Source organism: Octopus sinensis, linkage group LG12 (genome assembly GCF_006345805.1).
Source record: "Octopus sinensis linkage group LG12, ASM634580v1, whole genome shotgun sequence".
NCBI lineage: Eukaryota > Metazoa > Mollusca > Cephalopoda > Octopoda > Octopodidae > Octopus > Octopus sinensis.
The window spans coordinates 50,748,550-50,773,882 of NC_043008.1; the positions used below are offsets into that span (position 1 = coordinate 50,748,550).

Genomic DNA, 25,333 nt, shown 5'->3' on the forward strand with positions numbered 1-25,333 from the left:
AAATACAGGTGCTACTCATTTTTGCCAGCTGAGCGGACTGTGATAATGTGAAATGAAGTGCCTTGCTCAAGACATAACGCACCGGTGGGTATCGAACTCACGGTCTTAAGATCACGAGTCGAATATCCTCATCAGTAAGCCACACACTTTCATACATGTATGTGTGTGTGTGTCATTGCTCAGTTTTATTTCAAGATTTCTTGCCAATAGAGAAAGAGCTGGTTTCTAACCTAGATCCAAGGCTCCTCCATTGGAATTTCAACATCAACAACAAGGTATTGTTGTAAGCATGTATGTATGTATGTAATGTGTGTGTGTATGTATGTATGTATGTATGTATGTATGTATGTATGTATGTATGTATGAATGTATCTATCTATATATCTATCTATTTATCTAGTTTATCTAGCTATATAAACATGCATACAATCATGCATGCATTATATACTTATACCAAATCATAAATACATATATACACGCATATATGTATATGTGGACCTGAATATATATATAATATATATCTATATATATATATATATATATATATAGTATATATATATTATAGTGTATATATATGTATATATACACTTTATTAAAAAGCAACAGAAATATAACAAAAAGCTGTTACTCAGAGTTTCACGTTCCCGTTCGTCCGACAGTTTTGTTTACATTCTAAAAAAAACTGTCCGACGAATGGGAACGTGAAACTCTGAGTAACACCTTTTTGTTATATTTTTGCTGCTTATTAATAAAGCATATTACTCTACCTTTGGTATTCGAGTACTATTTTTTCCACCTCGTTTCGCATTTATGTGCTTACTCTGGTATATATATATATATGTGTGTGTGTGTATGTGTGTGTGTGTGTGTGTGTGTGTGTGTGTGTGTGTGTGTGTGTGTGTGTGTGTGTGTGTATGTGTATGTGTACACACAGACACACACATACACACAAGCACACAGAGACAATATTTCATTTAATTTATTGTTTGGGCAATATCTAATATGTATGGAAATCGTTTGCATATTGTTTCAATATGTATTTATACTCTTTGTGAATCCCTTCATTCCACATTGCTTTTTTGTGGACATTCTTTTCTGAAAATTGTCTCATATACAGGATTACCATATTCCAAGATTACCAAATTGCTTAGAGATTATAAGATTACCAGACAACCAGATTACTAACCTGCCAGACTGCCGGACTAACAATGCCACGCCTCATATCAGCTCGGTCTGACGTCACAGATTCAGAAATGGATAAAGAAGCTCTAAGAGAATTCAAAGAACTCAAAGAGCAATATTATTTAATGGAAAATGATCGAAATGACTCTACTGAGAAAACTCAGAAAATTCTTCGAAAGTACAGGTAAGAAAATCTCTCTAACACTTATACCTTTCCCTTATAATCACAATGTATTAAAAAAATATATGTATATTTATTGATATTTAGCAGAAGCAACGGAGTGAGTCAAAGGCGTATAGTTTCGTGCGTTAGAACTTATCAAACTTATTGCTTCTGGTTATAGAACCTGTGATTGTATGGCACTATATTTTCTATATATTGCAAGCGAGATCAGACTAATACCTATTTCTTTATTACCCACAAGGGGCTAAACACAGAGGGGACAAACAAGGACAGACAAACGGATTAAATCGATTACATCGACCTCAGTGCGTAACTGGTACTTAATATATCGACCCCGAAAGGATGAAAGGCAAAGTCGACCTCGGCGGAATTTGAACTCAGAACGTACGGCAGACGAAATACGGCTACGCATTTCGCCCGGCGTGCTAACGTTTCTGCCAGCTCGCCGCCTTAGATCAGACTAATGCCATGACTGGCAAACGAGTGCCCACCGCTGAAGAGATCCAATAAGATCGAAATCACGCGATCTGGTGGTTGCAGGAGTTCTCTCCCGCTTGCAATGAATATCAAGTGCGAAAGCGTACTGAATAACCAGCTAGTGGAGATATCTTCCTGGGGTTAAAACAGCAGTATCGTCAGTTTTTTGAGAACACACACGTTAAAATGAAGATAATCAATACTCTATATACTCATATTTTGAGTTCTACTTTTCCTGTTTGCACCACCAAACCGATATTTATATTTATAGGCACAGGAGTGGCTGTGTGATAAGTAGCTTGCTTACCAACTATATGGTTCCGTGTTCAGTCCCACTGCATGGCACCTTGGGCAAATGTCTTCTACTATAGCCTCGGGCCGACCAAAGTCTTGCGAGTGGATTTGGTAGACGGAAACTGATATAAACTTTGATATAAACTTCCATCAAAAGTTCATGCTAACCCCATTGATACCATCTTGCCTGAGACTTCTCTTGGTTCTACGATACAAACTCCTGGTTTTAAAGTGATCCAAACAACTTCCAACAAAATTTCATAGGCACAGGAGTGGCTGTGTGGTAAGTAGCTTGCTTACCAACCACATAGTTCCGGATTCAGTCCCATTGCGTGGCACCTTGGGCAAGTGTCTTCTATTATAGCCTTGGGCTGACCAAAGCCTTGTGAGTGGATTTGGTAGATGGAAACTGAAAGAATCCCATCAAGTATATGTATATATATTTATGTGTATGTGACTTTGTGTCTCTGTTCCTCCACCATTGTTTGACAACTGATGTTGGTGTGCTTATGCCCCTGAAACTCAGCGGTTCGGCAAAAAAGATCGATAGAATAAGTACTAGGCTTACAAAGAATAAGTCTTGGGGTCGATTTGTTTGACTAAAGGCGGTGCCCCAGCATGGCCGCAGTCAAATGACTGAAACATGTAAAAATGTAAATGTAAAAAATATGCGGCGCATGCGTGGCTATTACTGCAACTCATTAACAGTTGATTGGACGGAGCAACATGAAGGGAAGTAAATATTTTGCTCAGAAAAATAAAAAAAAACGTGACGCACTGCCCTGCCTAGGAATTGAAATCACGATCTTATGCTTGTGAGTGCAATCACTATGCCACACGGTTAGGCACAGACGCTTACAAAACCTCACCTGTAACTGATTACCAACAGATGGAGTGGAATTTTATCACTGAGCAAGCCGCAAAGATTGGACAAAATTGTTTTTGATATTTCATGATTATTAAGAAACAAGAAAAGAGAATTTAAGAGTTTATGCGTTTCATTGACTGTTTCAAGATTTAAATGTAAAAAATCTTAATCTATTTCCCATCAAGATATGAAATTTCTATATTGGAAGCGGAGAGGGAAGAAATAAACAAAGAACTATCTCTTGCTGAATGTGAAAGTAACCAACGTTTGGACTTGAAGAATGCTGCGATATTGAAGAATTTATCTAAAACAAAAGGTAAAGAGTAGTTATTTAAATAATCTTAGTTTGGTCGGTAAAAGAGAGCAATAGAGTACAATAGAGTATGATAAAGTACTGTTCATTTGCAGGCCTGTTTTAGTAATTTATTGTCTTCACTGGGTGAAGCAATATATTAGGCCTCTTAAATACCTCTTTATTGGTGGGCTACCCTCAGGCCCCCGGGATCCGAACGATTTCTGGGTAAGCGCTATATGCAACCGGTCCTTAAGATGGCACTGTTTATATTTGTGTCAAACACTGCTATGGCTACAGTTCCGTACTGGCCTCGAAAATCAAATAAAGAAGGTTATTAAGGACAGACAAAGGGATTAAGTCGATTACATCGACCCCAGTGCGTAACTGGTACTTAATTTATCTACCCCGAAAGCATGAAGGGCAAAGTCGACCTCAGCGGACTTTGAACTCTGAACGTAGCGGCAGACGAAATACCGCTAAGCATTTCGCCCGGCGTGCTAACCATTCTGCCAACTCACCACCTTAGTATCTTTCATGAGTATCTTTCTTGGTCTCTGCCTGTCTGCCTATCTCTGTCTTTGTCTGTCTCTGTCTCTCTCTTTCTTCTTTGAATACTTACTTTGTTCTATCTTTCTTGTGGCTATCACCTTCAGTCTGTCTATCTGCCCCATGTCTGCCTTCCTAAATCACTCTCTCATATCTCCTTCCTTGGTCTATGTCTTCCACGCTATCGCATTGCGTCTATTTCGTCTAAGGCTATATTATCACGGATTATCTCTTACCGATAATATTTTTAGATATATTATCATGGACTACTTCTTATAAATAAGATCCATGAATATACCAATGTGTATTTTCTCTGACATTAATTCATGTGTGTTTTTCTGTTACAGATAATATCGATTTAGATATCCAGAAAGTAAGGGAGATAATCAACGACTTGGACCAGCAGTTAACCGACTGGATGCGGAAGCAGAAGGAATGGAATCAGATTTATGGCAGCTTTGGTAAGAACTTAAAATATAGCGTTGCCGTGGAGAAAACCATCAGAGTGATGGAGAATCGGCTGGATCATGTAAGTGAATGCAATTAATTTACTGGTAATATGTTTTTTTTTAACTGAATAACAGGCAGTATTTTTCAGAGGAAAGACAGAGTTGTACTCTATTCGAAAAGACAGATTATATCACTGGTATATATTTTATCGATCCAGAGTAAAGTTGATTGTAAGCAGAGGTTTTTTATCCGAAAACAAGACAGGCCACATTTAATGACATTATCCGTTGGTACATTAATATATATATATATATCACGTGATCACGTGACCGACCAGTCCATCAGATGTAGTTACACATCGCTGGTCACAATGCGTTCGCATTGTTTTAGCCTTCGAATGACGCCACCCCGCTGGCTAAGCGAGCAGGCCAATATATATATATATATATATTATATATATAGATATATATTATATATATATATATATATATATTAATAATGGTATTTTTATATAAGCTTATAGCTTATGGTGATCACCGAGCAATGACTAAGGAAAATAGTCTAATAAAGGGACAGAAAAAAGAAGGCTTTCCTTCCACGCGGATAGGAAAGCCTTCCTTTTTTCTGTCGAGAGCTAATATGCCCCTTTATTAGACTATTATCCTTAGTCATTGCACGGTAATCGGCATAAGATTTAAGCTTATATAAAAATACTATTATTATTATTTACAGGATTGTAAAAACGGCGCCGTATAGAAAACCATTCGCACCTATATATATATATATAATATATATATATATATATATATATATATATATAATATATATATATATATATATTATATATATATATATATGTCATGTTTCAAAATGGTAATGGTTTGATTTGGAAAATATCATAGAAGATTTACTTTGAATTATTTACCACAAAACTGGCCTTTGAGTACTCTGGGTCATAAGGTCGAAGGTCATGAAGGTTACCCTTACTAGGCAGTGAATTGACAGAATCGTTAGAACGTTGTATAAAATGCCTTGTGGTATTTGTTTTGACTCTCAGTGTTCCCGCCGGGGTGAGCTTTTATTTTCATCATTTTGAGGTCGGAAAAGAAAAAAAGAAAAATACCAGTCTTGGTGGGGTGGAATGGCCGAACTGGTAAAGTCTGAGCAAGGGTAAGATGCCTGGTAGTATCCATTCGAGGTCTTTGGGTTATGATAATTCTCTCTATGATCAAAGACATTCTTCTATCTGTGAACAGCGTCCCTTAATTTCAGACAATGGATACCGTATTATCCAATGCAGTACCCATTTTTTTTAAAGGTGGCAGAGTATGAAACAATGTTGATGAGTGTGTAGTGGGGGTGATTCCACTGCTGTTTTTCGATGATCGAGCGACCATTCAAAGTAGTAGTCCCCAATCTCTTTTACATTACGAACCGGTTTCACTCAAGTTAATTTTTTCATACACCATGTGATCACAAGCAAAACAAAAACATGATAAAGTGCATAATATATTTTTTAAATTTCGTTTTTGGATTTGGTTTGCAAGATTCTTTATATGAGTTCGTTTGTTGAAGTATATTCTGTTGTGTCTGGAGAGAGTCATTTTCTTTTTGTGCCTTATAATATAACACAATCACCGCGAAAATTTTAGGAAAATAAAACTAAATAAGTGGAAATTTTACAGGTAAGTGTGTTATATTATAAGGCACAAAAAGAAAATGACTCTCCCCAGACACAACAGAATATAATTTAATTATTACGTATATAATACAAATGTATTTCATATGTAATGAATATACAATACAAAAACACTCTGCAGTCTGCGTTAGTCAGAAAAATAGATATAACATTTTAGGATGTATTCTTTCTCTGCGGTTTGACACTGGTTTGTAGTCCGGTAGTTGTGGAACCCAAATGTAAACGACTCCCTAATTATTGACATTGAATAATTTGTTGTATTGCAGACATGTAAAAAATTCAATCATTATTTGACTGAAAACCGCCACCTGCGCCAAAAAATCGATTCTTTGAAAGCCGAAAAGGAGAAGTTTGATGTGATCCATCAAAAACTCGAGAAAGAGTACCACCACATTCGCCAGAATATTATTCATCTTGTAGAGAAATCAACACAAGCCTACAGTTACAGGTAAAGTTACTCTGTTGGGCAGACGGCTTTGGTCTTTTACTTGTTTCACTCATTGGACTTCTCACGGACACAACGTGAGGATCGTGAGCCGAATGCTCTAACCACTAAGCTACACACACACGCACACACACACCACACACACACACACACACACACACACACACACATACCCACACACATACAGACACACATACACACACACACACGCATACACACACACACACACACAAACACGCACATACACACACACACACAGACACACGCACACACACACAGACACACAGACAAACATACAGACACACACACACACAAACACACACACACACATACACACAGACACACAGACAAACATACAGACACACACACACACACAAACACACACAAACACACACACAAACACACACACACACATACACACAGACACACGCACACACACACAGACACACAGACAAACATACAGACACACACACACACAAACACACACACACACACACACACACACACACACACAGACACACGCACACACACACAGACACACAGACAAACATACAGACACACACACACACAAACACACACACAAACACACACACACACACACACAGACACACGCACACACACACAGACACACAGACAAACATACAGACACACACACACATACACACACACACACAAACACACAACACACACACACACATGCGTATATGTATATTATTTTATTCTGTTATTCTTTTAATTGTTTCAGTCATTTCGACTGCAGCCATGCTGGAGCACTACATTTAGTCGAACAAATCGCCCCCCCCCCAGGACTTATTCTTTGCATGCCAAGCTTAGTACTTATTCTATTGGACTCTTTTGCCGAACCGCTAATGTTACGGGGACGTAAATACACCAACATCGGTTGTCAAGTGATGGTGGGGGACAAACACGGGGACACACACACACACACGCACACACACACATACGACGAGCTTCTTTCAGTTTCCGTCTACCAAATCCACTCACAAGGCTTTGGTCGGCCCCCGAGGCTATAGTAGAAGACACTTGCCCAAAGTGCTACGCAGTGGGATTGAACCCGGAACCATGTGGTTGGTAAGCAAGCTACTTATCACACAGCCACTTCTGCACCTGTATATATACATACATACATACATACATACATACATACATACATACATACAAATATAAGTATATGTATATATATAAATATATCTTACTGCTTGTCTAATTACTAATTTTGTTTCTGCAAAACATCAGGGAAGATGCGCAGAACCGAATGGTTGTTATTGGAGAAAAGTCTGAGAAAGACATCGCACAGCACCATGCTGACATGAAGGAATTGGTACGCATCATTGACCATGATCGAAAGTTGCGAGATTTTATGAATCTGAAATCCAGAGAACGACAAGAAGATTCGGGAACTCTTGCATGGCGACAGAAAAGAGGTAAGAACTTATGCTTCATTCAACATCATCATCATCACCACCACCACCACCACCATCATCATCATTATCTTCATCATCATCATCATCATCATCATCGTCATCGTCATCTTCATCGTTGTTGTTGTTGTTGTTGTTGTTGTTATTATTATTTTGGTTTGGTTCAGGTTCGGTCTTATTCCTGGCAGGATTTATGTGGGTAGCGGGTAACCTTAGGTATCCACAAGTTTTCAGCTGACTTTCAAGTGTTTAAAACCCTCCTGATAATCTTTGCTGCCCCTAAGGGACAAAATACATGCATACATATTGAGAAATCGACAGTTACTCTATCCAGATTACAACTTCAGGTTTATACCTGTAATTATTGGGACCCCGGGATATGTATCACACTGCCTAAATACCAATCTTGAGAAATTAGGCTTCTCAAAACCAGAAAAGAGAAAGCTATTTTGAAGACTACAAATCCAAACCGTCACTGGAACTGTAGAAAGCTGTAAAACTTTCCAGAAGTTTATCATTTAAATATACACGAGCATGTCTAGATATGCAACTATATGCATGAGAATGTATACATAAAGCAAAACATACACATCTGCACAAATGCATACACACACACACACACACACACACCACACACACACACACACACACACACACATCGGCTCAGCAAATAGAGACTCGGACATTGCTTAGAAAATATTTTTCATTTTTAACTTCGTATATAGTACGCACTAGGGATTTTGACATTTAAATTTTGGGAAACAAATGCGGATTATACTCGAGGATTTACGGTATATTTCACTACAAAGCTGGCTTGTTTGAGTTTTTTGCTCCATGATTTGCAGAAATGTTTGTGTTTTTTTTGCTTTTAATGAGCATTATTTGGTTGGCATCGTGTGATTGCAAGGGAAAGCGAACCCAAACAGTGTTCTAAAGGTTAGATTAAATTCTGTTTTATCGTAAAATTAATTAAATGAAATTAGTTTGTCTTTCAGAATAGGTTTATGCTAGACAAACATGTAAAGAAATAGAATAAATTCATTTCCTGACAAGCGTGGTGATATTCAACGATGTGGAGAGAGTGGACGAAAAAGAAGTTCGTTTTTCACCAAAGTACAAATATGCAACAACAACAACAACAACAACAACATCAACAATATTGATAACAATAATAGTAGCAACAACAAGAAAAATAATTGTGTGTGTGTGTATGTGTGTGTGTTACTGTCTTCCTACCATGTCATCGCGTAACAGTAGTAAATGAATGTCACCGTCATACAAGCAGAGACCTTCGTTTCCAATCTTCCGTGAAAACATGTCTGGTTATGGGGGAAATATTACTTTGCTTGGAAACAAGATGATGATGATGATGCTGATGATGATGATGTTTCTAATTTAGGCACAAAACCAGCGACCTTTTTTGAGAAATGGGTTAAAATGGGTTTAATCGATTACTGCAGTTCCACAAAACAAAAAAAAAAGGGTTAAAAAGTATTAAATGCTAAAAGAGTGTATCCATCCATCCACCCATCCATACATACATACATGCACATACATGCATACCTACATATACACATACGTACACACACACATATATAATGTAATATATTTATACACACACACACATACGCATATATAAAATAGCTATATGGCTGTCTATCTATGTACAACTGATACGACAGGCTTCTGTACAGTTTCCATTTATTAAACCTCCCTCACAAAGCATTGGCTGAACCCAAAAGCGAGAGGTTGGGAAGCAAATTGAAATTTATTAACCACACGGCACCGATGTTTTACGTTGAGAGAGAGAGAGAGAGAGAGAGAGAGAGAGAGAGAGGAGAGAGAGAGATACATACACAAAGAAAGAGAGACAAGCAGAGAGACAGAAAGACAGAATGACAGAGACAGACAGACAGGCAGACAGAAGGAGAGAGTGAGAGAGATGAGGAAGGAGAGAGTGAGAGAGAGAGAGAGACAAGCAGAGAGACAGAAAGAGAGAATGACAGAGACAGACAGACAGGCAGACAGTAGGAGAGAGAGTGAGAGCGATCATTGATCAATTTAAGTCTTTCTCTTCTTCAAATTAATCTCTTGGTGCCTGCCTCCTTCGGTATTTCTACATTTTGTTGCCATGTTTGTATTATAGAGGTTTTGGAAGCTGAAAGGAAAAAGGAGAGCCAAGAAGACTCTGTGGAGAGATACGAAGCTGCTGTGGCAAGAATCAAAGCGATGACAGGCGAAGACAATTTGGATCTGGACGTACCAAAGTTCATTGAAGTGGAAGACAAAAACTTCGCCCTCTTCAATTATGTTAATGAGATGAACAGTGAAATCGAGTTGCTTAATGACCAGACGAAAGAGGTTTGTACGCATGTTTGTTAAATGTCCATCCGTCCATCCATCCATCCATCCATCCGCCCGCCCGTCCGTCCGTCCGTCCATCTATCTATCCATCCATCCATCCATCCATCCGTCCGTCCGTCCGTCCGTCCGTCCGTCCGTCCGTCCGTCCATCCATCCATCCGTCCATCCATCCATCCGTCCGTCCATCCATCCATCCGTCCATCCATCCATCCATCCATCCATCCGTCCGTCCGTCCGTCCGTCCGTCCGTCCGTCCGTCCGTCCATCCATCCATCCGTCCATCCATCCATCCGTCCATCCATCCATCCGTTCATCCATCCATCCATCCATCCATCCGTCCGTCCGTCCGCCCGTCCGTCCGTCCGTCCGTCCGTCCATCCATCCATCCATCCATCCGTCCATCCATCTTTGCCGCCAACTATTTCTGTGAGGGTCGTGGGGGAAGGGACCTCAGGCATCTTCACCATTGGGTCGAGCGCATATTGTCACCTCTCTTTTTCATAATTTTTTTAATGAACAGGATTGACATGTGCAGCCGTTGTCGAAATGATATAACCATCAATCGATCGATCGATCCATCCGTCTGTCCGTCCATCGATCGATCGATCCATCCATCCAGCTATCCATCCATCCGTTTATCTATTTATTTTCATCCTCTCAGGTGCAATAAAATACATCAATCGATGGCGGTAGATTGCCTGGGTTGTTAGAGGATCGGATAAAATGCCTTACAGTATATGTAACAATTCTTTGCGTTCTGCTGGCAATGCCTGTGACGTCACTGGTGCTAACCTTTATCGGTATTTAAGTAAATTATCTCTGTTGGGTAACATTGGTGGCAGAGAGGAGAGGACTTTTGCCGATACGAGCAACCGCTAGGCTTCCTAAAGAAAATACTGTTACCCAGGGCCTATGCATTTAACTGCACATAAATGATGAGCCTTGACTGACGGTGGCTCAAGAATAGAACTTTCAACGTGAAATTACGCCCTACGTATCATGGAATGAGTTTAGAATTGATCAATTTCGTCATTTTTACAACTCACCAAGAGTTCATTACAATCTCAAAAAGAAGACAGCTGAAGAATCTAGTAGAAAGATAAATATTAAAATTCATTATGGCATAAAATGTTTAATTCATTGCTTCTTTCTGATTGTGACACCAGCCAGCAGTTTTGAGGGAAAAGTTGGCCCCGGTCTGATTTGAGCTCAGAACGTAAAGAATCGGCAGAAATGCTGCTAAGCACTTTCTGTGATGAGCTAACGATCCTGTCTTATGGTTTCAAATTTTGGCACAAGCAATTTTAGATGAAGTATGCTAGTCAATTACATCGGCTCCAGTACCCGACTGGCACTTTATTTTATCGACCCTGAAAGGATGAAAAGTAAAATTGACAGTGGCAGGACTTGAGCTCAGAATGTAAAGAATAGAAAAAATGCCTCTAAGCATTTTTCTTGGATGCGCTAATGATTCTAAGAGCTTGCCGCCTTTGAGTAAAATTCTTAATGAAAACATACATTGTAGTTTGTTATCTAAAATAAGTAAGAAGATTTCTGATCAGCCTCTTTGTTTCATAACAGGATGGACCATGAATTGTAAAGCCTTGGAAGCACTCCGTCGGTTACGACGACGAGGGTTCCGGTTGATCCGATCAACGGAACAGCCTGCTCGTGAAATTAACGTGTAAGTGGCTGAGCACTCCACAGACACGTGTACCCTTAACGTAGTTCTCGGGGATATTCAGCGTGACACAGAGAGTGACAAGGCCGGCCCCTTGAAATACAGGTACAACAGAAACAGGAAGTAAGAGTGAGAGAAAGTGGTGAAAGAGTACAGCAGGGATCACCACCATCCTCTGCCGGAGCCTTGTGGAGCTTTAGATGTTTTCGCTCAATAAACACTCACAACGCCCGGTCTGGGAATCGAAACCGCGATCCTACGACCGCGAGTCCGCTGCCCTAACCACTGGGCCATTGCGCCTCCACTGAATTGTAAAGCTGTTAACTACTGAATCAAGACATTTATTTCTGTATTAGTCACAATTTGAATGAAACAAAAATCATTGAATATTAAAAATTTCGTTTGAAAATTATGAGCAACCTTGTTTTAACAGATCCAAAAAGACATCGAGAATTTCCAGCATGAAGGTGCTCAGCTTGACTTCGAGCGGAAGAAGATTTTAAATGAACTGGAATCGCTGAGGCTGGAAGTGTCCAAAGATATATCAATCAAAGAAGAATCGGTCAAAGAAATTTCAAAGATATTCGATCAAATTAAAACTGGTAAGATTTTCTTTGAATGAGTCACTCTCATTCTTCTGCGAAATAATTATAAAAGAAATATCTATTCTTATGTTTTGAGTTCTAAATCGTTGGCAATTTTTTCCCTCCGTCTTTTTTTTTTCGCTTTGCCTTTCCTTTGTTTCCGGTTTCTAAAGAAGAGCGTTTGCTCGAAACGTTAAACCACCTTTCTTTCCTTCCCTGAGCGTCTGCTAATACTTTGCATGTACCACGTCCTCGCGTTGTTTTTGTTCTTGCGTTTGTTCTTCGTTTATATATATATATATATATATATATATATATAACGGGAAGGTTTACGAAAATAAACAAAAGACGAAGGCAGGTGGAGTACAAACAAACAAATGTATTAGTTTGGCGCTCAGGAATATAAATAAAACAAGTCTTTTACGTTTCGAGCCTACGCTCTTCGACAGAAAGATACACAGAAAAGAAACAAGGAGAGAAACACGGAGAGAAAAAACATGCGTGCAGGAGCTAACGATTCAACATAGGATAATTCTTTAACACTCAAATCCTAAATCTCTCCCTCCTTCTCTTTCTCTCTTCCACTCACACAGTCTCTCTAACTACACCCCTCTCTCTTATACTCTTGATCTCATGTCTCTCTGTTTCAGCCATCAAGTCCATCTTCACGGTTACCCAGTGTGACCCGGCTCCCATTGACGATCTTCTGGGTCTGTCAGCCGGCATCAATCAAACGAATATGATACAGTACTTGGGAGTGATAGAACAGCGAGTCAACGAGTTGTTGCTTATTCAAATGTATCTCTCTAGCAAGGTATGTGTAGAACAACGCCAAACACATCACGCTGGTTAGGAAGTAAAGTTCGTATCAGCTTTCAGTTGGTGGCCGTTTAAATACGGGACAGAGGCACACACACACACACACGAGCGCCAGCATACGCACACACAAAGCCACCATCGTCATACATCGTCATTTAGTGTTTCTTTTTATGCTGTCACGGGTTGAACAGTTTGACATGAACTGATGAGCCTAGAAAGCTCCAATGAGCGTAGCTGCTCTTCAGAACCCCTCCAACCACTTCACAGTGTTCAAATATAAATTAGAAGTAGCTCGAGGTCCTCCTCCTCCTCCTCCTCCTCCTCCACCTCATCATCATCATCATCATCATCATCATCATCATCATCCTCGTCATCATCCTCATCCTCATCCTCATCATGATCCTCCTCCTCATCCTCCTCATCATCATCATCTTCGTCGTCCCCATTTCTTTACTGCCCACAAGGGCTAAACACATAGAGGGGACAAACAAGGACAGACAAACGAATTAAGTCGATTACATCGACCCCAGTGCGCAACTGGTACTTAATTTATCGACCTCGAAAGGATGAAAGGCAAAGTCGATCTCGGCGGAATTTGAACTCAGAACGTAGCGGCAGACGAAATACCGCTAAGCATTTCGCCCGGCGCGCTAACCACTCTGCCAGCTCGCCGCCTTATAATTCCCACCACCACCACCACCATGTGAGTTCGATTTTGTTTATAACTTCACAGAGTGCACCGGGTGCTTTTCGTGGCACCACCGCTGGTGTGAGGTCTCCGAGCACTCGTAAGACAAGATCCTTCAAGTGAGTGGGTTTTGTATAGAAGGATATATGAAAGTATGACAGGGAGGGACAAAAGCAGGCTCAAGTGTCTCGCTGAAAAAGTGAATACGTGGTTTCTTCATTTGGAAATAGAGAGAAGGAAATAAATTAATACATAAAGAGAGGGAGAGAGAGTGAGATAGATAGATAGATAGATAGATAGATAGAGGGAGAGAGAGAGAGAGAGAGAGAGAGAGATAAGATCAAGGTATAAGGTAAAGTGAATGTGAGAGAAGGTGAGAGGAACACAGAGAATTGGTGGAAACCAAGGGAAAACAATGGATGAGAAGCAATACACCTTCCTGTGAGAGACAGATATTAGGGGGTTTGTGGGAATCAGGGTTCATTCGATTCTCAGAAGTCTTGGACTAGCAACTATAGCCCTCTCCCTGAAAATTTCAGGCATTGGGCCTATAGTAGAAACAAAAAAAAATTATTGTTATTATCATCGTTATTGAGAGAGTAGCACGTGCCATCAAAGTGACACAGGGGGTACAAATATACCCATCGTCGTCGTCATCGTCATCGTCACCATCACCATCATCCTCATCGTCATCATCATCGTCATCATCATCGTCATCATCATCGTCATCATCATCATCGTCATCGTCATCATCCTCACCATCATCATCATCATCATCATCATCATCATCATCATCCTCATCGTCATTGTCATTATTGTTATTAATTGCAGAATCAGTTGACCAACGACCCCAAATTTAAAGAAAGCGAAGAATCAGACCCAAGGAATGCTTTAGGCAATATTTCATTCCTTCCTCCTTCAATCGGGCAAGTAGCAAACACTTTTTCTTTTAATAAAAAAACGGAAACTCTCCCTCTTCCCCTCTCTGTCTGTCTGTATGTCTGTCTGTCTGTCTCTGTCTGTCTCTCTCTCTCTCTATTAATTTAGCTTTTGTATTTGGTTTGCAAGATTCTTGATGTGAACTCAGGTGTTGAAACATATTTTGTTGTACCTCGAGAGGGTCATTAGGCCAAAAATAAACACACGCATTGGTTCTATTTCACATCTTTTATTATTATTAGCTAATTGCTTAACCATCTATTTAATTAACTTATGAAATGTTTAATTAATACTTCGATCAATCAATTAATCAACTTGGTTAGTCAAAGTCTTTTCGTTGCCATTCGTGACCTCACCAATGATACACCCTCCCCACATTAGGTCTGCTTCAGTGCTGTTTTACACCGGGAGTAGAGATCGCATGTCATTGATGTTAGATTAGGGATTTCTGGAAATTTTTCATGAGCCCCGGCGCAATAGTCCTTCCGAATAGACCGACCAGCTGGTTTTCATCGACGCCTAGAATTTTCCCGAGAACATCGTCGCTTTTGAATTTGGTTTGCAAGATTCTTTATATTCTGTTGTGTCTGGGGAGAGTAATTTTCTTTTTGTGCCTTATAATGTAACACACTCACCGGTAAAATTTCCGCTTATTTCTTATTTTTTATTTATATTTTCCTAAAATTTTCGTTGCGTCCTGCAACCTTTTCAATAGTCTTTTCAAGACTATCGAAAAGGTTACAAAACGCAACGAAAATTTTAGGACAATAAAAATAAGAAAAAATGGAAATTTTACCGGTGAGTGTGTTACATTATAAGGCACAAAAAGAAAATGACTCTCCCCAGACACAACAGAATCGTAGCTTTTATTCGCCACTAATCGTCTATAGAATGCAATTAGGGACCTTTCAGCAAACGCATTGCCTAATTTATAGAGGACTGTGAGCGTTTGATATTTCAGAAACCAAGCGTCTTGTTTCGGTCTTTGCTTGACCCATTACTGCATCCTTATGAAAGAGACGAGCAGTGAGAGAACGAGAGTGATAAACGGTGACCACCCCCCACTAAACCACCGTTAAGCAATCGTTGGAGATGTCACTTAGATAACTTAGATATGTTTCGACCAAAGATTGGTCCAGGCCATGTCTAACTTAATAGCACCACCTGATAGGATTATTCGAATCCTGTTTAAGTCAAGTTTTGTTTAAGTCAAGTTTTGTTCAAGTAGTGAGTTCTTGTTGGGTGAGTTGTATCCAATTATGGGTGGCTTATCTGGTATTCTTTTAAGGAATCTATCCAGGCTCCGTTTAAAGTTGATGGGATCCTTTTCTTCTTTGATCTCTTTCGGGACAATGTTAAATAGGGTAGGGCCTGTTGAGGAAAAGAAATTATGTTGCAGTGTACATGTATGTTGTGATCTTGAATTGGGCAGGGGACGTATGGCCCGTGATCCCAGTCTTGGATGAACCTTGAAGCTAATGTTAAGGTCGTTTGGGCAAAGTTGGCGGTATATTCTCCACATCGTACAAATGATGTACCGCTCACGGCGACGCTGGAGGGAGTAAAGTTTCAAGGCTTTAAGGCGATTCCAATAATCGAGAGCAGCCATGCATAGAGATGTTTTTAACATCGCCGCTATTTATTGATTTCAAATTTTGTCACAAGACCAGCCATTTCGTGTAAGCCGATTACATCGACTTCAGTGTTCAACTGGTACTTATTTTATCGACCCCCTAAAGAATAAAAGGCGAAGTCGACCTCGGCGGAAATTTGAACTCAGAACGTAAAGACGGACGAAATACCCATTTCTTTACTACCCACAAGGGACTAAACACAGAGAGGACAAACAAGGACAGACAAACGGATTAAGTCGATTACATCGACCCCAGTGCGTAACTGGTACTTAATTTATCGACCCCGAAAGGATGAAAGGCAAAGTCGACCTCGTCGGAATTTGAACACAGAACGTAGCGGCAGACGAAAATACCAGTAAGCATCTCGCCCGGCGTGCTAACGTTTCTGCCAGCTCGCCGCTATTTACTGCAGCGGTGGTGATGCTGCTGCTGCTGATGATGGTTATTATCCATAATTTCCTTTTTGTTGCCTTTGTTGTTGCTGCTGATTCTTATTTCTTTATTGTCCACAAGAGGCTAAACACAGAAGGGACAAACAAGGACAGACAAAGGGATTAAGTCGATTACATTGGCCCCAGTACGTAACTGGTACTTAATTTATCGACCCCGAAATGATGAAAGGCAAAGTCGACCTCGGCGTAATTTGAACTCAGAACGTAACGGCAGACGAAATACGGTTACGCATTTCGCCCGGCGTGCTAACGTCTCTGCCAGCTCGCCGCCTTTGTGTGGCAAAATTCTTCCCACACAGACATACCTGCGCCACAATAAAAGCAAAGAGAGGCAGCTGTGGGAAATACTTTTTGTAGGCGTTGATCCGACGGCCATTCGTAACCACCATTTGTGACACCATGTTTCTTTTGAAGAATTGTTAAGTTGAAAAAGAAAATAAACAAATTCCGCCTCGAAAGGTGCTGGTGGTGGAGGGGACAAAAAAAACAACAACAAAAAACAAAAGACAACAATAGGCGCAGGAGTGGCTGTGTGGTAAGTAGCTTGCTAACCAACCACATGGTTCCGGGTTCAGTCCCACTGCGTGACATCTTGGGCAAGTGTCTTCTGCTATAGCCCCAGGCCGACCAATGCCTTGTGAGTGGATTTGGTAGACGGAAACTGAAAGAAGCCTGTCGTATATATGTATATATATATGTGTGTGTCTGTGTGTGTATATGTTTGTGTGTCTGTGTTTGTCCCCCTAGCATTGCTTGACAACCGATGCTGGTGTGTTTACGTCCCCGTCACTTAGCGGTTCGGCAAAAGAGACCGATAGAATAAGCACTGGGCTTACAAAGAATAAGTCCCGGGGTCGATTTACTCGACTAAAGGCGGTGCTCCAGCATGGCCGCAGTCAAAATGTATGAAACAAGTAAAAGAGTAAAAGAGTAAAGAGAATACAAAACCGAAAACTGACCGATTCTTCAGGATCCTCGTCAGTTTAGCAACAAATAATTCCAAAGACATTTTACAATAGAACTTTTGTTTTAAAACACAGTTAACAAAACTTATGGGCGATGTTAAGGGGTGTCTTGCCAATGCAACGACAACAACAACAATAACAATAACAGCAACAACAACAAGAACAACAATAATGCGTGTAGATAACAAGTTAAAGGTTATGTTTAGCTGGGAGTGTATAAATATTTGTACAAGAGGGAAAAAAATTATATACAATAGTCTTAAAGGAACAGTATTCGAAATAAACATATCAGAAATAACTGATTCAAGATGGCTTTATTGTTGGGAAACTCGGATGGAATAATATTGTACCATTACGTACGAAATGTTATAATTATGGTATTTTGATAACACCGGCAGCAACTGCAGCAGTAAAAACAACAACAACAAAAACACAGCGATGGCGACGACGATGATAACAATAACAAATCCCCCCCAAAAAACATATATATGAAACAAAGCAAAATAAATGTCGGCCCTAATTGAAATATATTAATGGCGGATTTGTGCAGTTAAATATTTTATAGAAATAATATTTGTATTTCTTAATTTGACTTATAACAATGGAGTCGTTTCTGAGACTTAATTCTTTGTTTATTCGTTCTGTCGGATAATTTTGATTGGTTTTTGGTTGGGGAAGAAAAAAAGTTAATTCTTTGTTATTCCTCCTCCTCCCCTTTTCTTTCTTCCTTCCTTCCTTCTCCTTCCTTTCTTCCTTCCTTCTTTCTTTCTTTCTTTCTTTCTTTCTTTCTTTCTTTCTTTCTTTCTTTCTTTCTTTCTTCTTTCTTCTTTCTTTCTTTCCTTCCTTCCTTCCTTCCTTCCTTCTTTCCTTCTTTCTTTCCTTCCTTCTTTTTTCTTTGTTTCTTTCTTTCCTTCCTTCTTTCTTTCTTTCCTTCTTTCTTTTTTTTTCTTTCTTTCTTTCCTTCTTTCCTTCTTTCTTTCTTTCTTTCTTTCTTTCTTTCTTTCTTTCTTTCTTTCTACCTTCCTTCCTTCTTTCTTTCTTTCTTTCTTTCTTCCTTTCTACCTTCCTTCCTTCCTTCCTTCCTCCCTCCCTCCTTTCTTTCTTTCTTTCTTTCTTTCTTTCTTTCTTTCCTTCTTTCTTCTCCCTTCTTCCTTCCTTCCTTCCTTCCTTCCTTCCTTTCTACCTTCCTTCCTTCCTTCCTTCCTTTCTACCTTCCTTCCTCCCTTCCTTCCTCTCTTCTTTCTTTCTTTCTTTCTTTCTTTCTTTCTTCCTCTATATCGTGTCGTTGCTCTTCTGTTTCATTCCAGAGAGGAATACCTGGGCGCTGATGAAAATAACGACGGAGAAGATGAGTTAAAACCTCTGACGCGAAGCGATTTGGAACTCCAGGTCCTGAAATCCGTGAAACGACGAGAAGAGAGCAGCCAGGGCGAAGACCCGAAATTTGAAATGATGGTGAATCGAGAAAAAAGCTTAAAATCGAACCAAAAGAAAGAATTTAAGAAAGAGAGAATTTAAAACCAAGATCAAAGAATTCTAACCCCACCCCCACTAAAAAAATCTCCAACTGCAAAAAAACAAACAAACAAACCAACCCCCAAACCCCAACAACTCAAAGATGCTCCCCTTTCCAATTTAAGTTTGAAATTTGAAAATCTAGAAATAGATTTCTACTACTGGGACCTGGAATTTTGGGGAAGGGACCGCCAGTGCCCTGTTGGTATTTCTTTTATTGGTACTGAAAGGATAAAAAAAATAAACTTGACCTCGACGGAATTTGAACTCAGAACGTTAAGCTGGACGAAATATTTACGAAGCATTTTTCCCGGCGTGCTAACGACTCTGCCACCAGATCGCCCCCTTAAAAAATAGCTTATCCCTAAATTAAATAACTTCCGGTGTTTTGGTTTCAGATTATTATTATTATTATTATTATTATCATATTATTATTATTATTATTATTATCATTATTATTATTATTATTATTATTATTCACTTTGAATTTCTATATTCTTTATCAGTTTTTATAAGAATTTATTTTCAAATTTTCAGTTTGTAGTTTAATTCAGTTTTGATTTCGATTCCAGTTTTGATAGATATTTATAAAAAAAAATAATGAAAATCCCTTTTTAGTATTGTTGCAGGCATGGTTGTATGGTTAAGAAGCTCGTTTTGCAATCACCTGTTTTCGGGTTCATCCCCCGCCCCGTACGGCACCTTCAGCAAGTGTTTTTTTACTATAACCCTGAACCAACCAGTGCCTGTCTTGTGAGTAAATTTGGTAAACATAAACTCTGTGGATGTCCCCCGTATATATTTTAACTAACCTAAAGTTTGCTTAGGCCCAAAACACTGCTTGGCGCTGATATTACTATAAATTTGGGTTAGATGAGCGCTGAAGAAGGGACAACAAGCCCCGAAATATGGTATATACACTGAAAGGCGGCGAGCTGGCAGAAACGTTAGCACGCCGGGCGAAATTCTTAGCGGTATGTCGTCTGTCTTTACGTTCTGAGTTCAAATTCCACCGAGGTCGACTTTGCCTTTCATCCTTTCGGAGTCGATAAATTAAGTACCAGTTGCGTACTGGTGTTGATCTAATCGTCTTTCCCCTCCCCCAAAACTTCGGGCCTTGTGCCTAGAGTAGAAAAGGATATTCCACATCTTTGTAATGTAGTTTGTTCTTCCGCTGCAAAATGATTTTGGTATTCTCTATGCATGTCTCCATTCAACACCCACCAGTCTTCTGAATTTATAAATTAAGACAGTGTTGAACATCGCTATTACAGAGATATTCAGAAGTTCACATTCAGACACGATGAGGTGAATGACGTAAAACAAAATGAGAGCTAGAGCTGGTTCGTTGCTCTCATTGGTTGGTGTGGGCCAAGTGGTCAGCTTTATTATCCGTTTTTCGTACTGGTAGAAATGAAATCGAAAGAAGCTGATTTATAGGGATGAATTCAATGTTTACAAATTCTTGAGGAGGCCCTTATATACTGGAGCGTTCTTTGTACGCTATCTTCGTACCTGAATAGCAAAACAGATGTGCAATTTGTTTACTGGAGAAAATTTTCATTCCAATCCAAGATCCACAGTCATATATATTCAATATTACGAGAGCGATTTATATATGCTTATCTCTCACAGATAATAATACCTTATCAACACCGCCTGATGAAACGAGTGGTTTCCGAAACAAACGTTTGTCGCGGAATAGACACTGAGGTAGCGCGCTTTTACTTGTTTCACTCCTCAGATTGGGGCCATGCCGGAGCAAAGTTTTGAAGGGTTGGTCGATCAAATCCACTCTAGTACCTATTTCAAGTCTGGTAGTTTTTCTGTCAGTTTCTATTTCTGAACCGCTAAGTTATACACCAATTAAACACCAGTTCTCGTGCCGTGGGAACACTGACACAAGCACAGACGCGTGAACATACAATGGGTTTCCGCACAGGTTCCGTCTGCCAAATTCGCTCACATAGTATTAGTCAGCCCAGAGCTATAGTAGAAGACACTTGCTCAAGTTGCCATGCAGTGGGACTGAACCCGAAATTACGCAGTATGCCTGCGCCTATATTCTTTATACATTATATCTTCAGAGGTTTTCACTATTTTACAGCAGTTAGGAGTACTTTATAGTAATTTTTTATTATTCGTATTGTTGTATTTCGTTCATACGAATTCACATGTGCTTTGTTGATGAGTTCCAGTAAATCTTGTCACATTAAAACACACGCTTCCATGTATTTAGTCGACAACATCTGGCGTTACTTTAAGTTTCATGGTTGCCCGATCTATATGACGGATATGCCGATTTATAATGCCTTAAAGTATTTAGTCGAACTAATCGATTCCAGTACTTATTTTTTAATCTGGTAGTGATTCTATAAGTTCCTTTTTGCCAAGCCGCTATCTTACGAGGACGTAAACAAACCAATACTGGTTTTCGAGCGGTGGTAGGGAACAGACACAACAAAAACACAAAATATACACAGATACACATATACACACACACACACGAATTTATTTAAATACGACGGGCTTCTTTCAGTGTCCATCTATCAAATCTATTCACAAGGCTTTGGTCGACCCGAGACTATAAAAAAAAAAAGAAAACAGCTGCCTAAGGTGCCGCACTGAACTCAAGACCACATGGTTGAAAGCAAACTTCTTACCCACACAGTCACGCCTGCGTCTGTAATTGACTAAACAAAAAAGAAGAAAAAAATTAAAACAAAAGCGATGTTTAGCAGAAATTTCAACTCGTTTTTTACGTGTCTGTTATCATGTAACCACACATAAGAACTTGACTTTTTAAGTGGGTGGATAATTTAGGAGAAGAATTCAACATTTAACTTGAATTTCAGCTTTGTTTGATGTATCGAATTTCTCGTATCGGCTGTAGATTCAGCTAATTTGCTGTACAGAATTTACTGTTACAGAAGTATGTTTAAATGTTTTAAGTTTGTATTTCTCGACATGGAAGCTCGACAGAGAAGCGCTCCCTTCTCGTGCTGCACATGTGACCGGAAAGAGTCAGAATCTTGAATTCTTTTCTGTCCCACATTGTTGCTATTGACTAAGGCGGCCGTATTAACCAATGAAACAGAGATGTCCCAGTATCGATCGCATCGATACGGGGGTTTCTCTGCCTCTATTGTATAACCTATAAGAATCCGAGTTTATTTTACAAGTAATACATAAATAAAAGGATTCCAGCGTTTTATATTATTGTTGTTGTTGTTGTTGTTGTTGTTGTTGTTGTTGTTGTTGTTGTCTCTATCACAGGTTTTGTTGGAGCTCCTGGAGTCTTGCATGCGTAGCGGGTTTACTACCTGCAGCCCACAGTACCATGCTATTCGTTCTTTTCAGCTGTCTAATACTTTCCTGATTATTCCGGCCGTCCAAAGTTGGCAATCCTTTTGTAACAGTTCTACTGGGCACAATATTCCGATTTCTTTTATATTCCTCTTGATGCCTTCTGATACTGTCCCCAAAGACCCAACAATAATTGGCCCTATCTTCATCTTCTTCATTTTCCCTCGTACTTAAGAGGATTGTATCTATCTTTTCGCCTTCCTTCTTGTCTAATTGTGGATCAAAGGGACATACAACATCAACTACATAGCATATGTGGTGCACCTTGTCCACCACCTCTAGCATGTGATCTGTTTCAATTGGGAAATCCCAGAGGATTTTGCTAATCTCCGTATTATTATTATCCCTTTGTAACACAGTGTAGGTAAAAATGCATCGGAGTCCTTTAGTCATCTGACAAGTCACAACAAGGACCTCACACAGATAATACTTTCCTTAATAACATTGCATCGGATTTGCAGTTGCCCTAAAAAGTCTTGAGGTTTCGATGGGATTGAGTCCAACGCTCCGATCACCACTGGTATCACTTTTACATTACCCTCTCGCATTCCATACAGTGTTGCCATTTCCACTTCCAATTCGGAGTACTTGGTGATTTTTTTCAACCTCTTTACTCACAACATTCATGTCATTTGGTATGGCTACATCAATGATCTGACAGTATTGATCTCACTTATTCAATATGACAATATCCGGCCAACGGTGTTCGATTACACGATCCGTCTGAAAATCATAGTCTCATCCCGCAGTGACTGGTATTTCCCACTCTTTTCTGTTTCCTTACATTTCACCCTCGCATCGTCCAGTATTGCAACATCTATTATCTTTGCTTCTTTTTTATCTTTATGGATGATCACAATATCTGGCCGTCTCGCCTCTATGACTTGGTCGCATTGTATTTTGTAATGTTTGTTTTCCATTACTCTCTCTGGCTTGTGTTCATACCATTGTTTGGCTCTCTCGAGGTTTGCTTTACCGCACAACAGCCAGTGGACATATCTGGCCACATTGTCGTGTCTCCTTTTGTAATTCAGTTGTCTTATTTTTATCACCTGCTTTCACTGCACTGCCGAATGCAGCTCCTGTGTGCCTTGGGCATGCGCTGTAGTTTGTTTTGGTGCTGTTTTCTCTATATTGAAAGTACTTTACGTAGGATGTGCGCGGTGCCTAGAAGTGCTATTTTCTGTATGTTATGTATATTCGTAAGCCCTGGTGTTTTCGTTATGTATTTGTCTGAATGTTTTTTTAATCATGCCTCATACACTTATTATTATAGGGATTGTTTCTAATTTTAGGCTCCTGTTGTTGTTGTTGTTATTGAATGAAGTACGTGTAGTTACCTCTCTGTGAAGATTCTGTGATTTTTATCATGCGGAAAGGGAAGTAAGAATATAGTTCTCTTTGTATAATTTTCGACAGGAACGAGTTGCATGTCTAGCCTATGCCACGAGGGAGACATAAGGTGTGTTATTACTGGACATAATTTTATTTTTCAGTTTCCACTTACACATCAAGATCATTTGTTGGTACGGAAACACCTCCTTTTAAAAAAAATTTACGTGAATACTTACAAAAACACTACAAAAACAAACAGACAAAATGACTGAGAACAAATTTAATTTCACAATAAAACTCACGATTTGTACACGAAAAATTAATATATCAACATTTAAATACAATATTTGGAACAATTTGAATGATACTGTTAACAACAACAAAAAATCAAAAACAATGCATTTTGCCAAGTGGTGAAATCAAGCCCATTTAATGAAAAGTGAATGTGTGGTTTTGAGCAATACATACAGTACTTCAGCAATTCTTTCGTCAGTGTTGCTAGTCAAAGAGAAGAATTGGAAATGTGTGATCTAATAGAAAAAAGACATGTTCACCACCAAAACGACTCCCTACCCGAAGTCTTTATCCAAGAGCGAGCAAGGTAGAAGGTCTCATATATCCCTGCATTTCTGAAAGTACAGGAGCTTCTCTTATATCCTCAAAGCAACAACTAAAAGTAATCTTTTAGCCACGACACATCCTTTATTTTCTCTCCATGTTTCTTTCTGTGTCCCTTTCTGTGGAAGAGCGTAGGCTTGAAACGTTAAAGACTTTTTCACTTCCCGAGCGTTAAACTAATACATCTGTTTGTCGTCTACACCACCTGTCTTCGTCTTTTGTTTTTTTGTGAATTCCCCGCTAAATATATACTTATATACACATAAATATATATACTCGCATATGCATGTGTTACATACATACATTCATACATACAAACATACAAAACCACATACATACATACAAACATACATACATACATACATACAACATACCTACATACAAACAATACATACATACATACATACATAAACCTGTACATACATACATACATACATACAAACATACATACCCATACATACATACTTCATACATACAAACATAAAACATAC

General features: G+C 39.3%; 1 protein-coding gene across 1 annotated transcript in view; it reads left to right on the plus strand.

Moving 5' to 3' along the window:
* The window catches only part of LOC115218126 (coiled-coil domain-containing protein 63-like), a 24,644-nt gene extending 4,703 nt beyond the window's left edge, over window positions 1-19,941 (plus strand). The window contains exons 2-11 of the mRNA XM_029787921.2: window positions 1,118-1,366; window positions 3,191-3,321; window positions 4,194-4,375; window positions 6,262-6,443; window positions 7,698-7,885; window positions 10,029-10,243; window positions 12,361-12,529; window positions 13,162-13,325; window positions 14,850-14,944; window positions 19,316-19,941. Coding sequence (XP_029643781.1) covers window positions 1,209-1,366; window positions 3,191-3,321; window positions 4,194-4,375; window positions 6,262-6,443; window positions 7,698-7,885; window positions 10,029-10,243; window positions 12,361-12,529; window positions 13,162-13,325; window positions 14,850-14,944; window positions 19,316-19,526 — 1,695 coding nt within the window. The 5' untranslated portion in view covers window positions 1,118-1,208 and the 3' untranslated portion in view covers window positions 19,527-19,941. The remainder of the gene's footprint in view (window positions 1-1,117; window positions 1,367-3,190; window positions 3,322-4,193; window positions 4,376-6,261; window positions 6,444-7,697; window positions 7,886-10,028; window positions 10,244-12,360; window positions 12,530-13,161; window positions 13,326-14,849; window positions 14,945-19,315) is intronic.
* The last annotated feature ends 5,392 nt before the right edge of the window (window positions 19,942-25,333 follow it).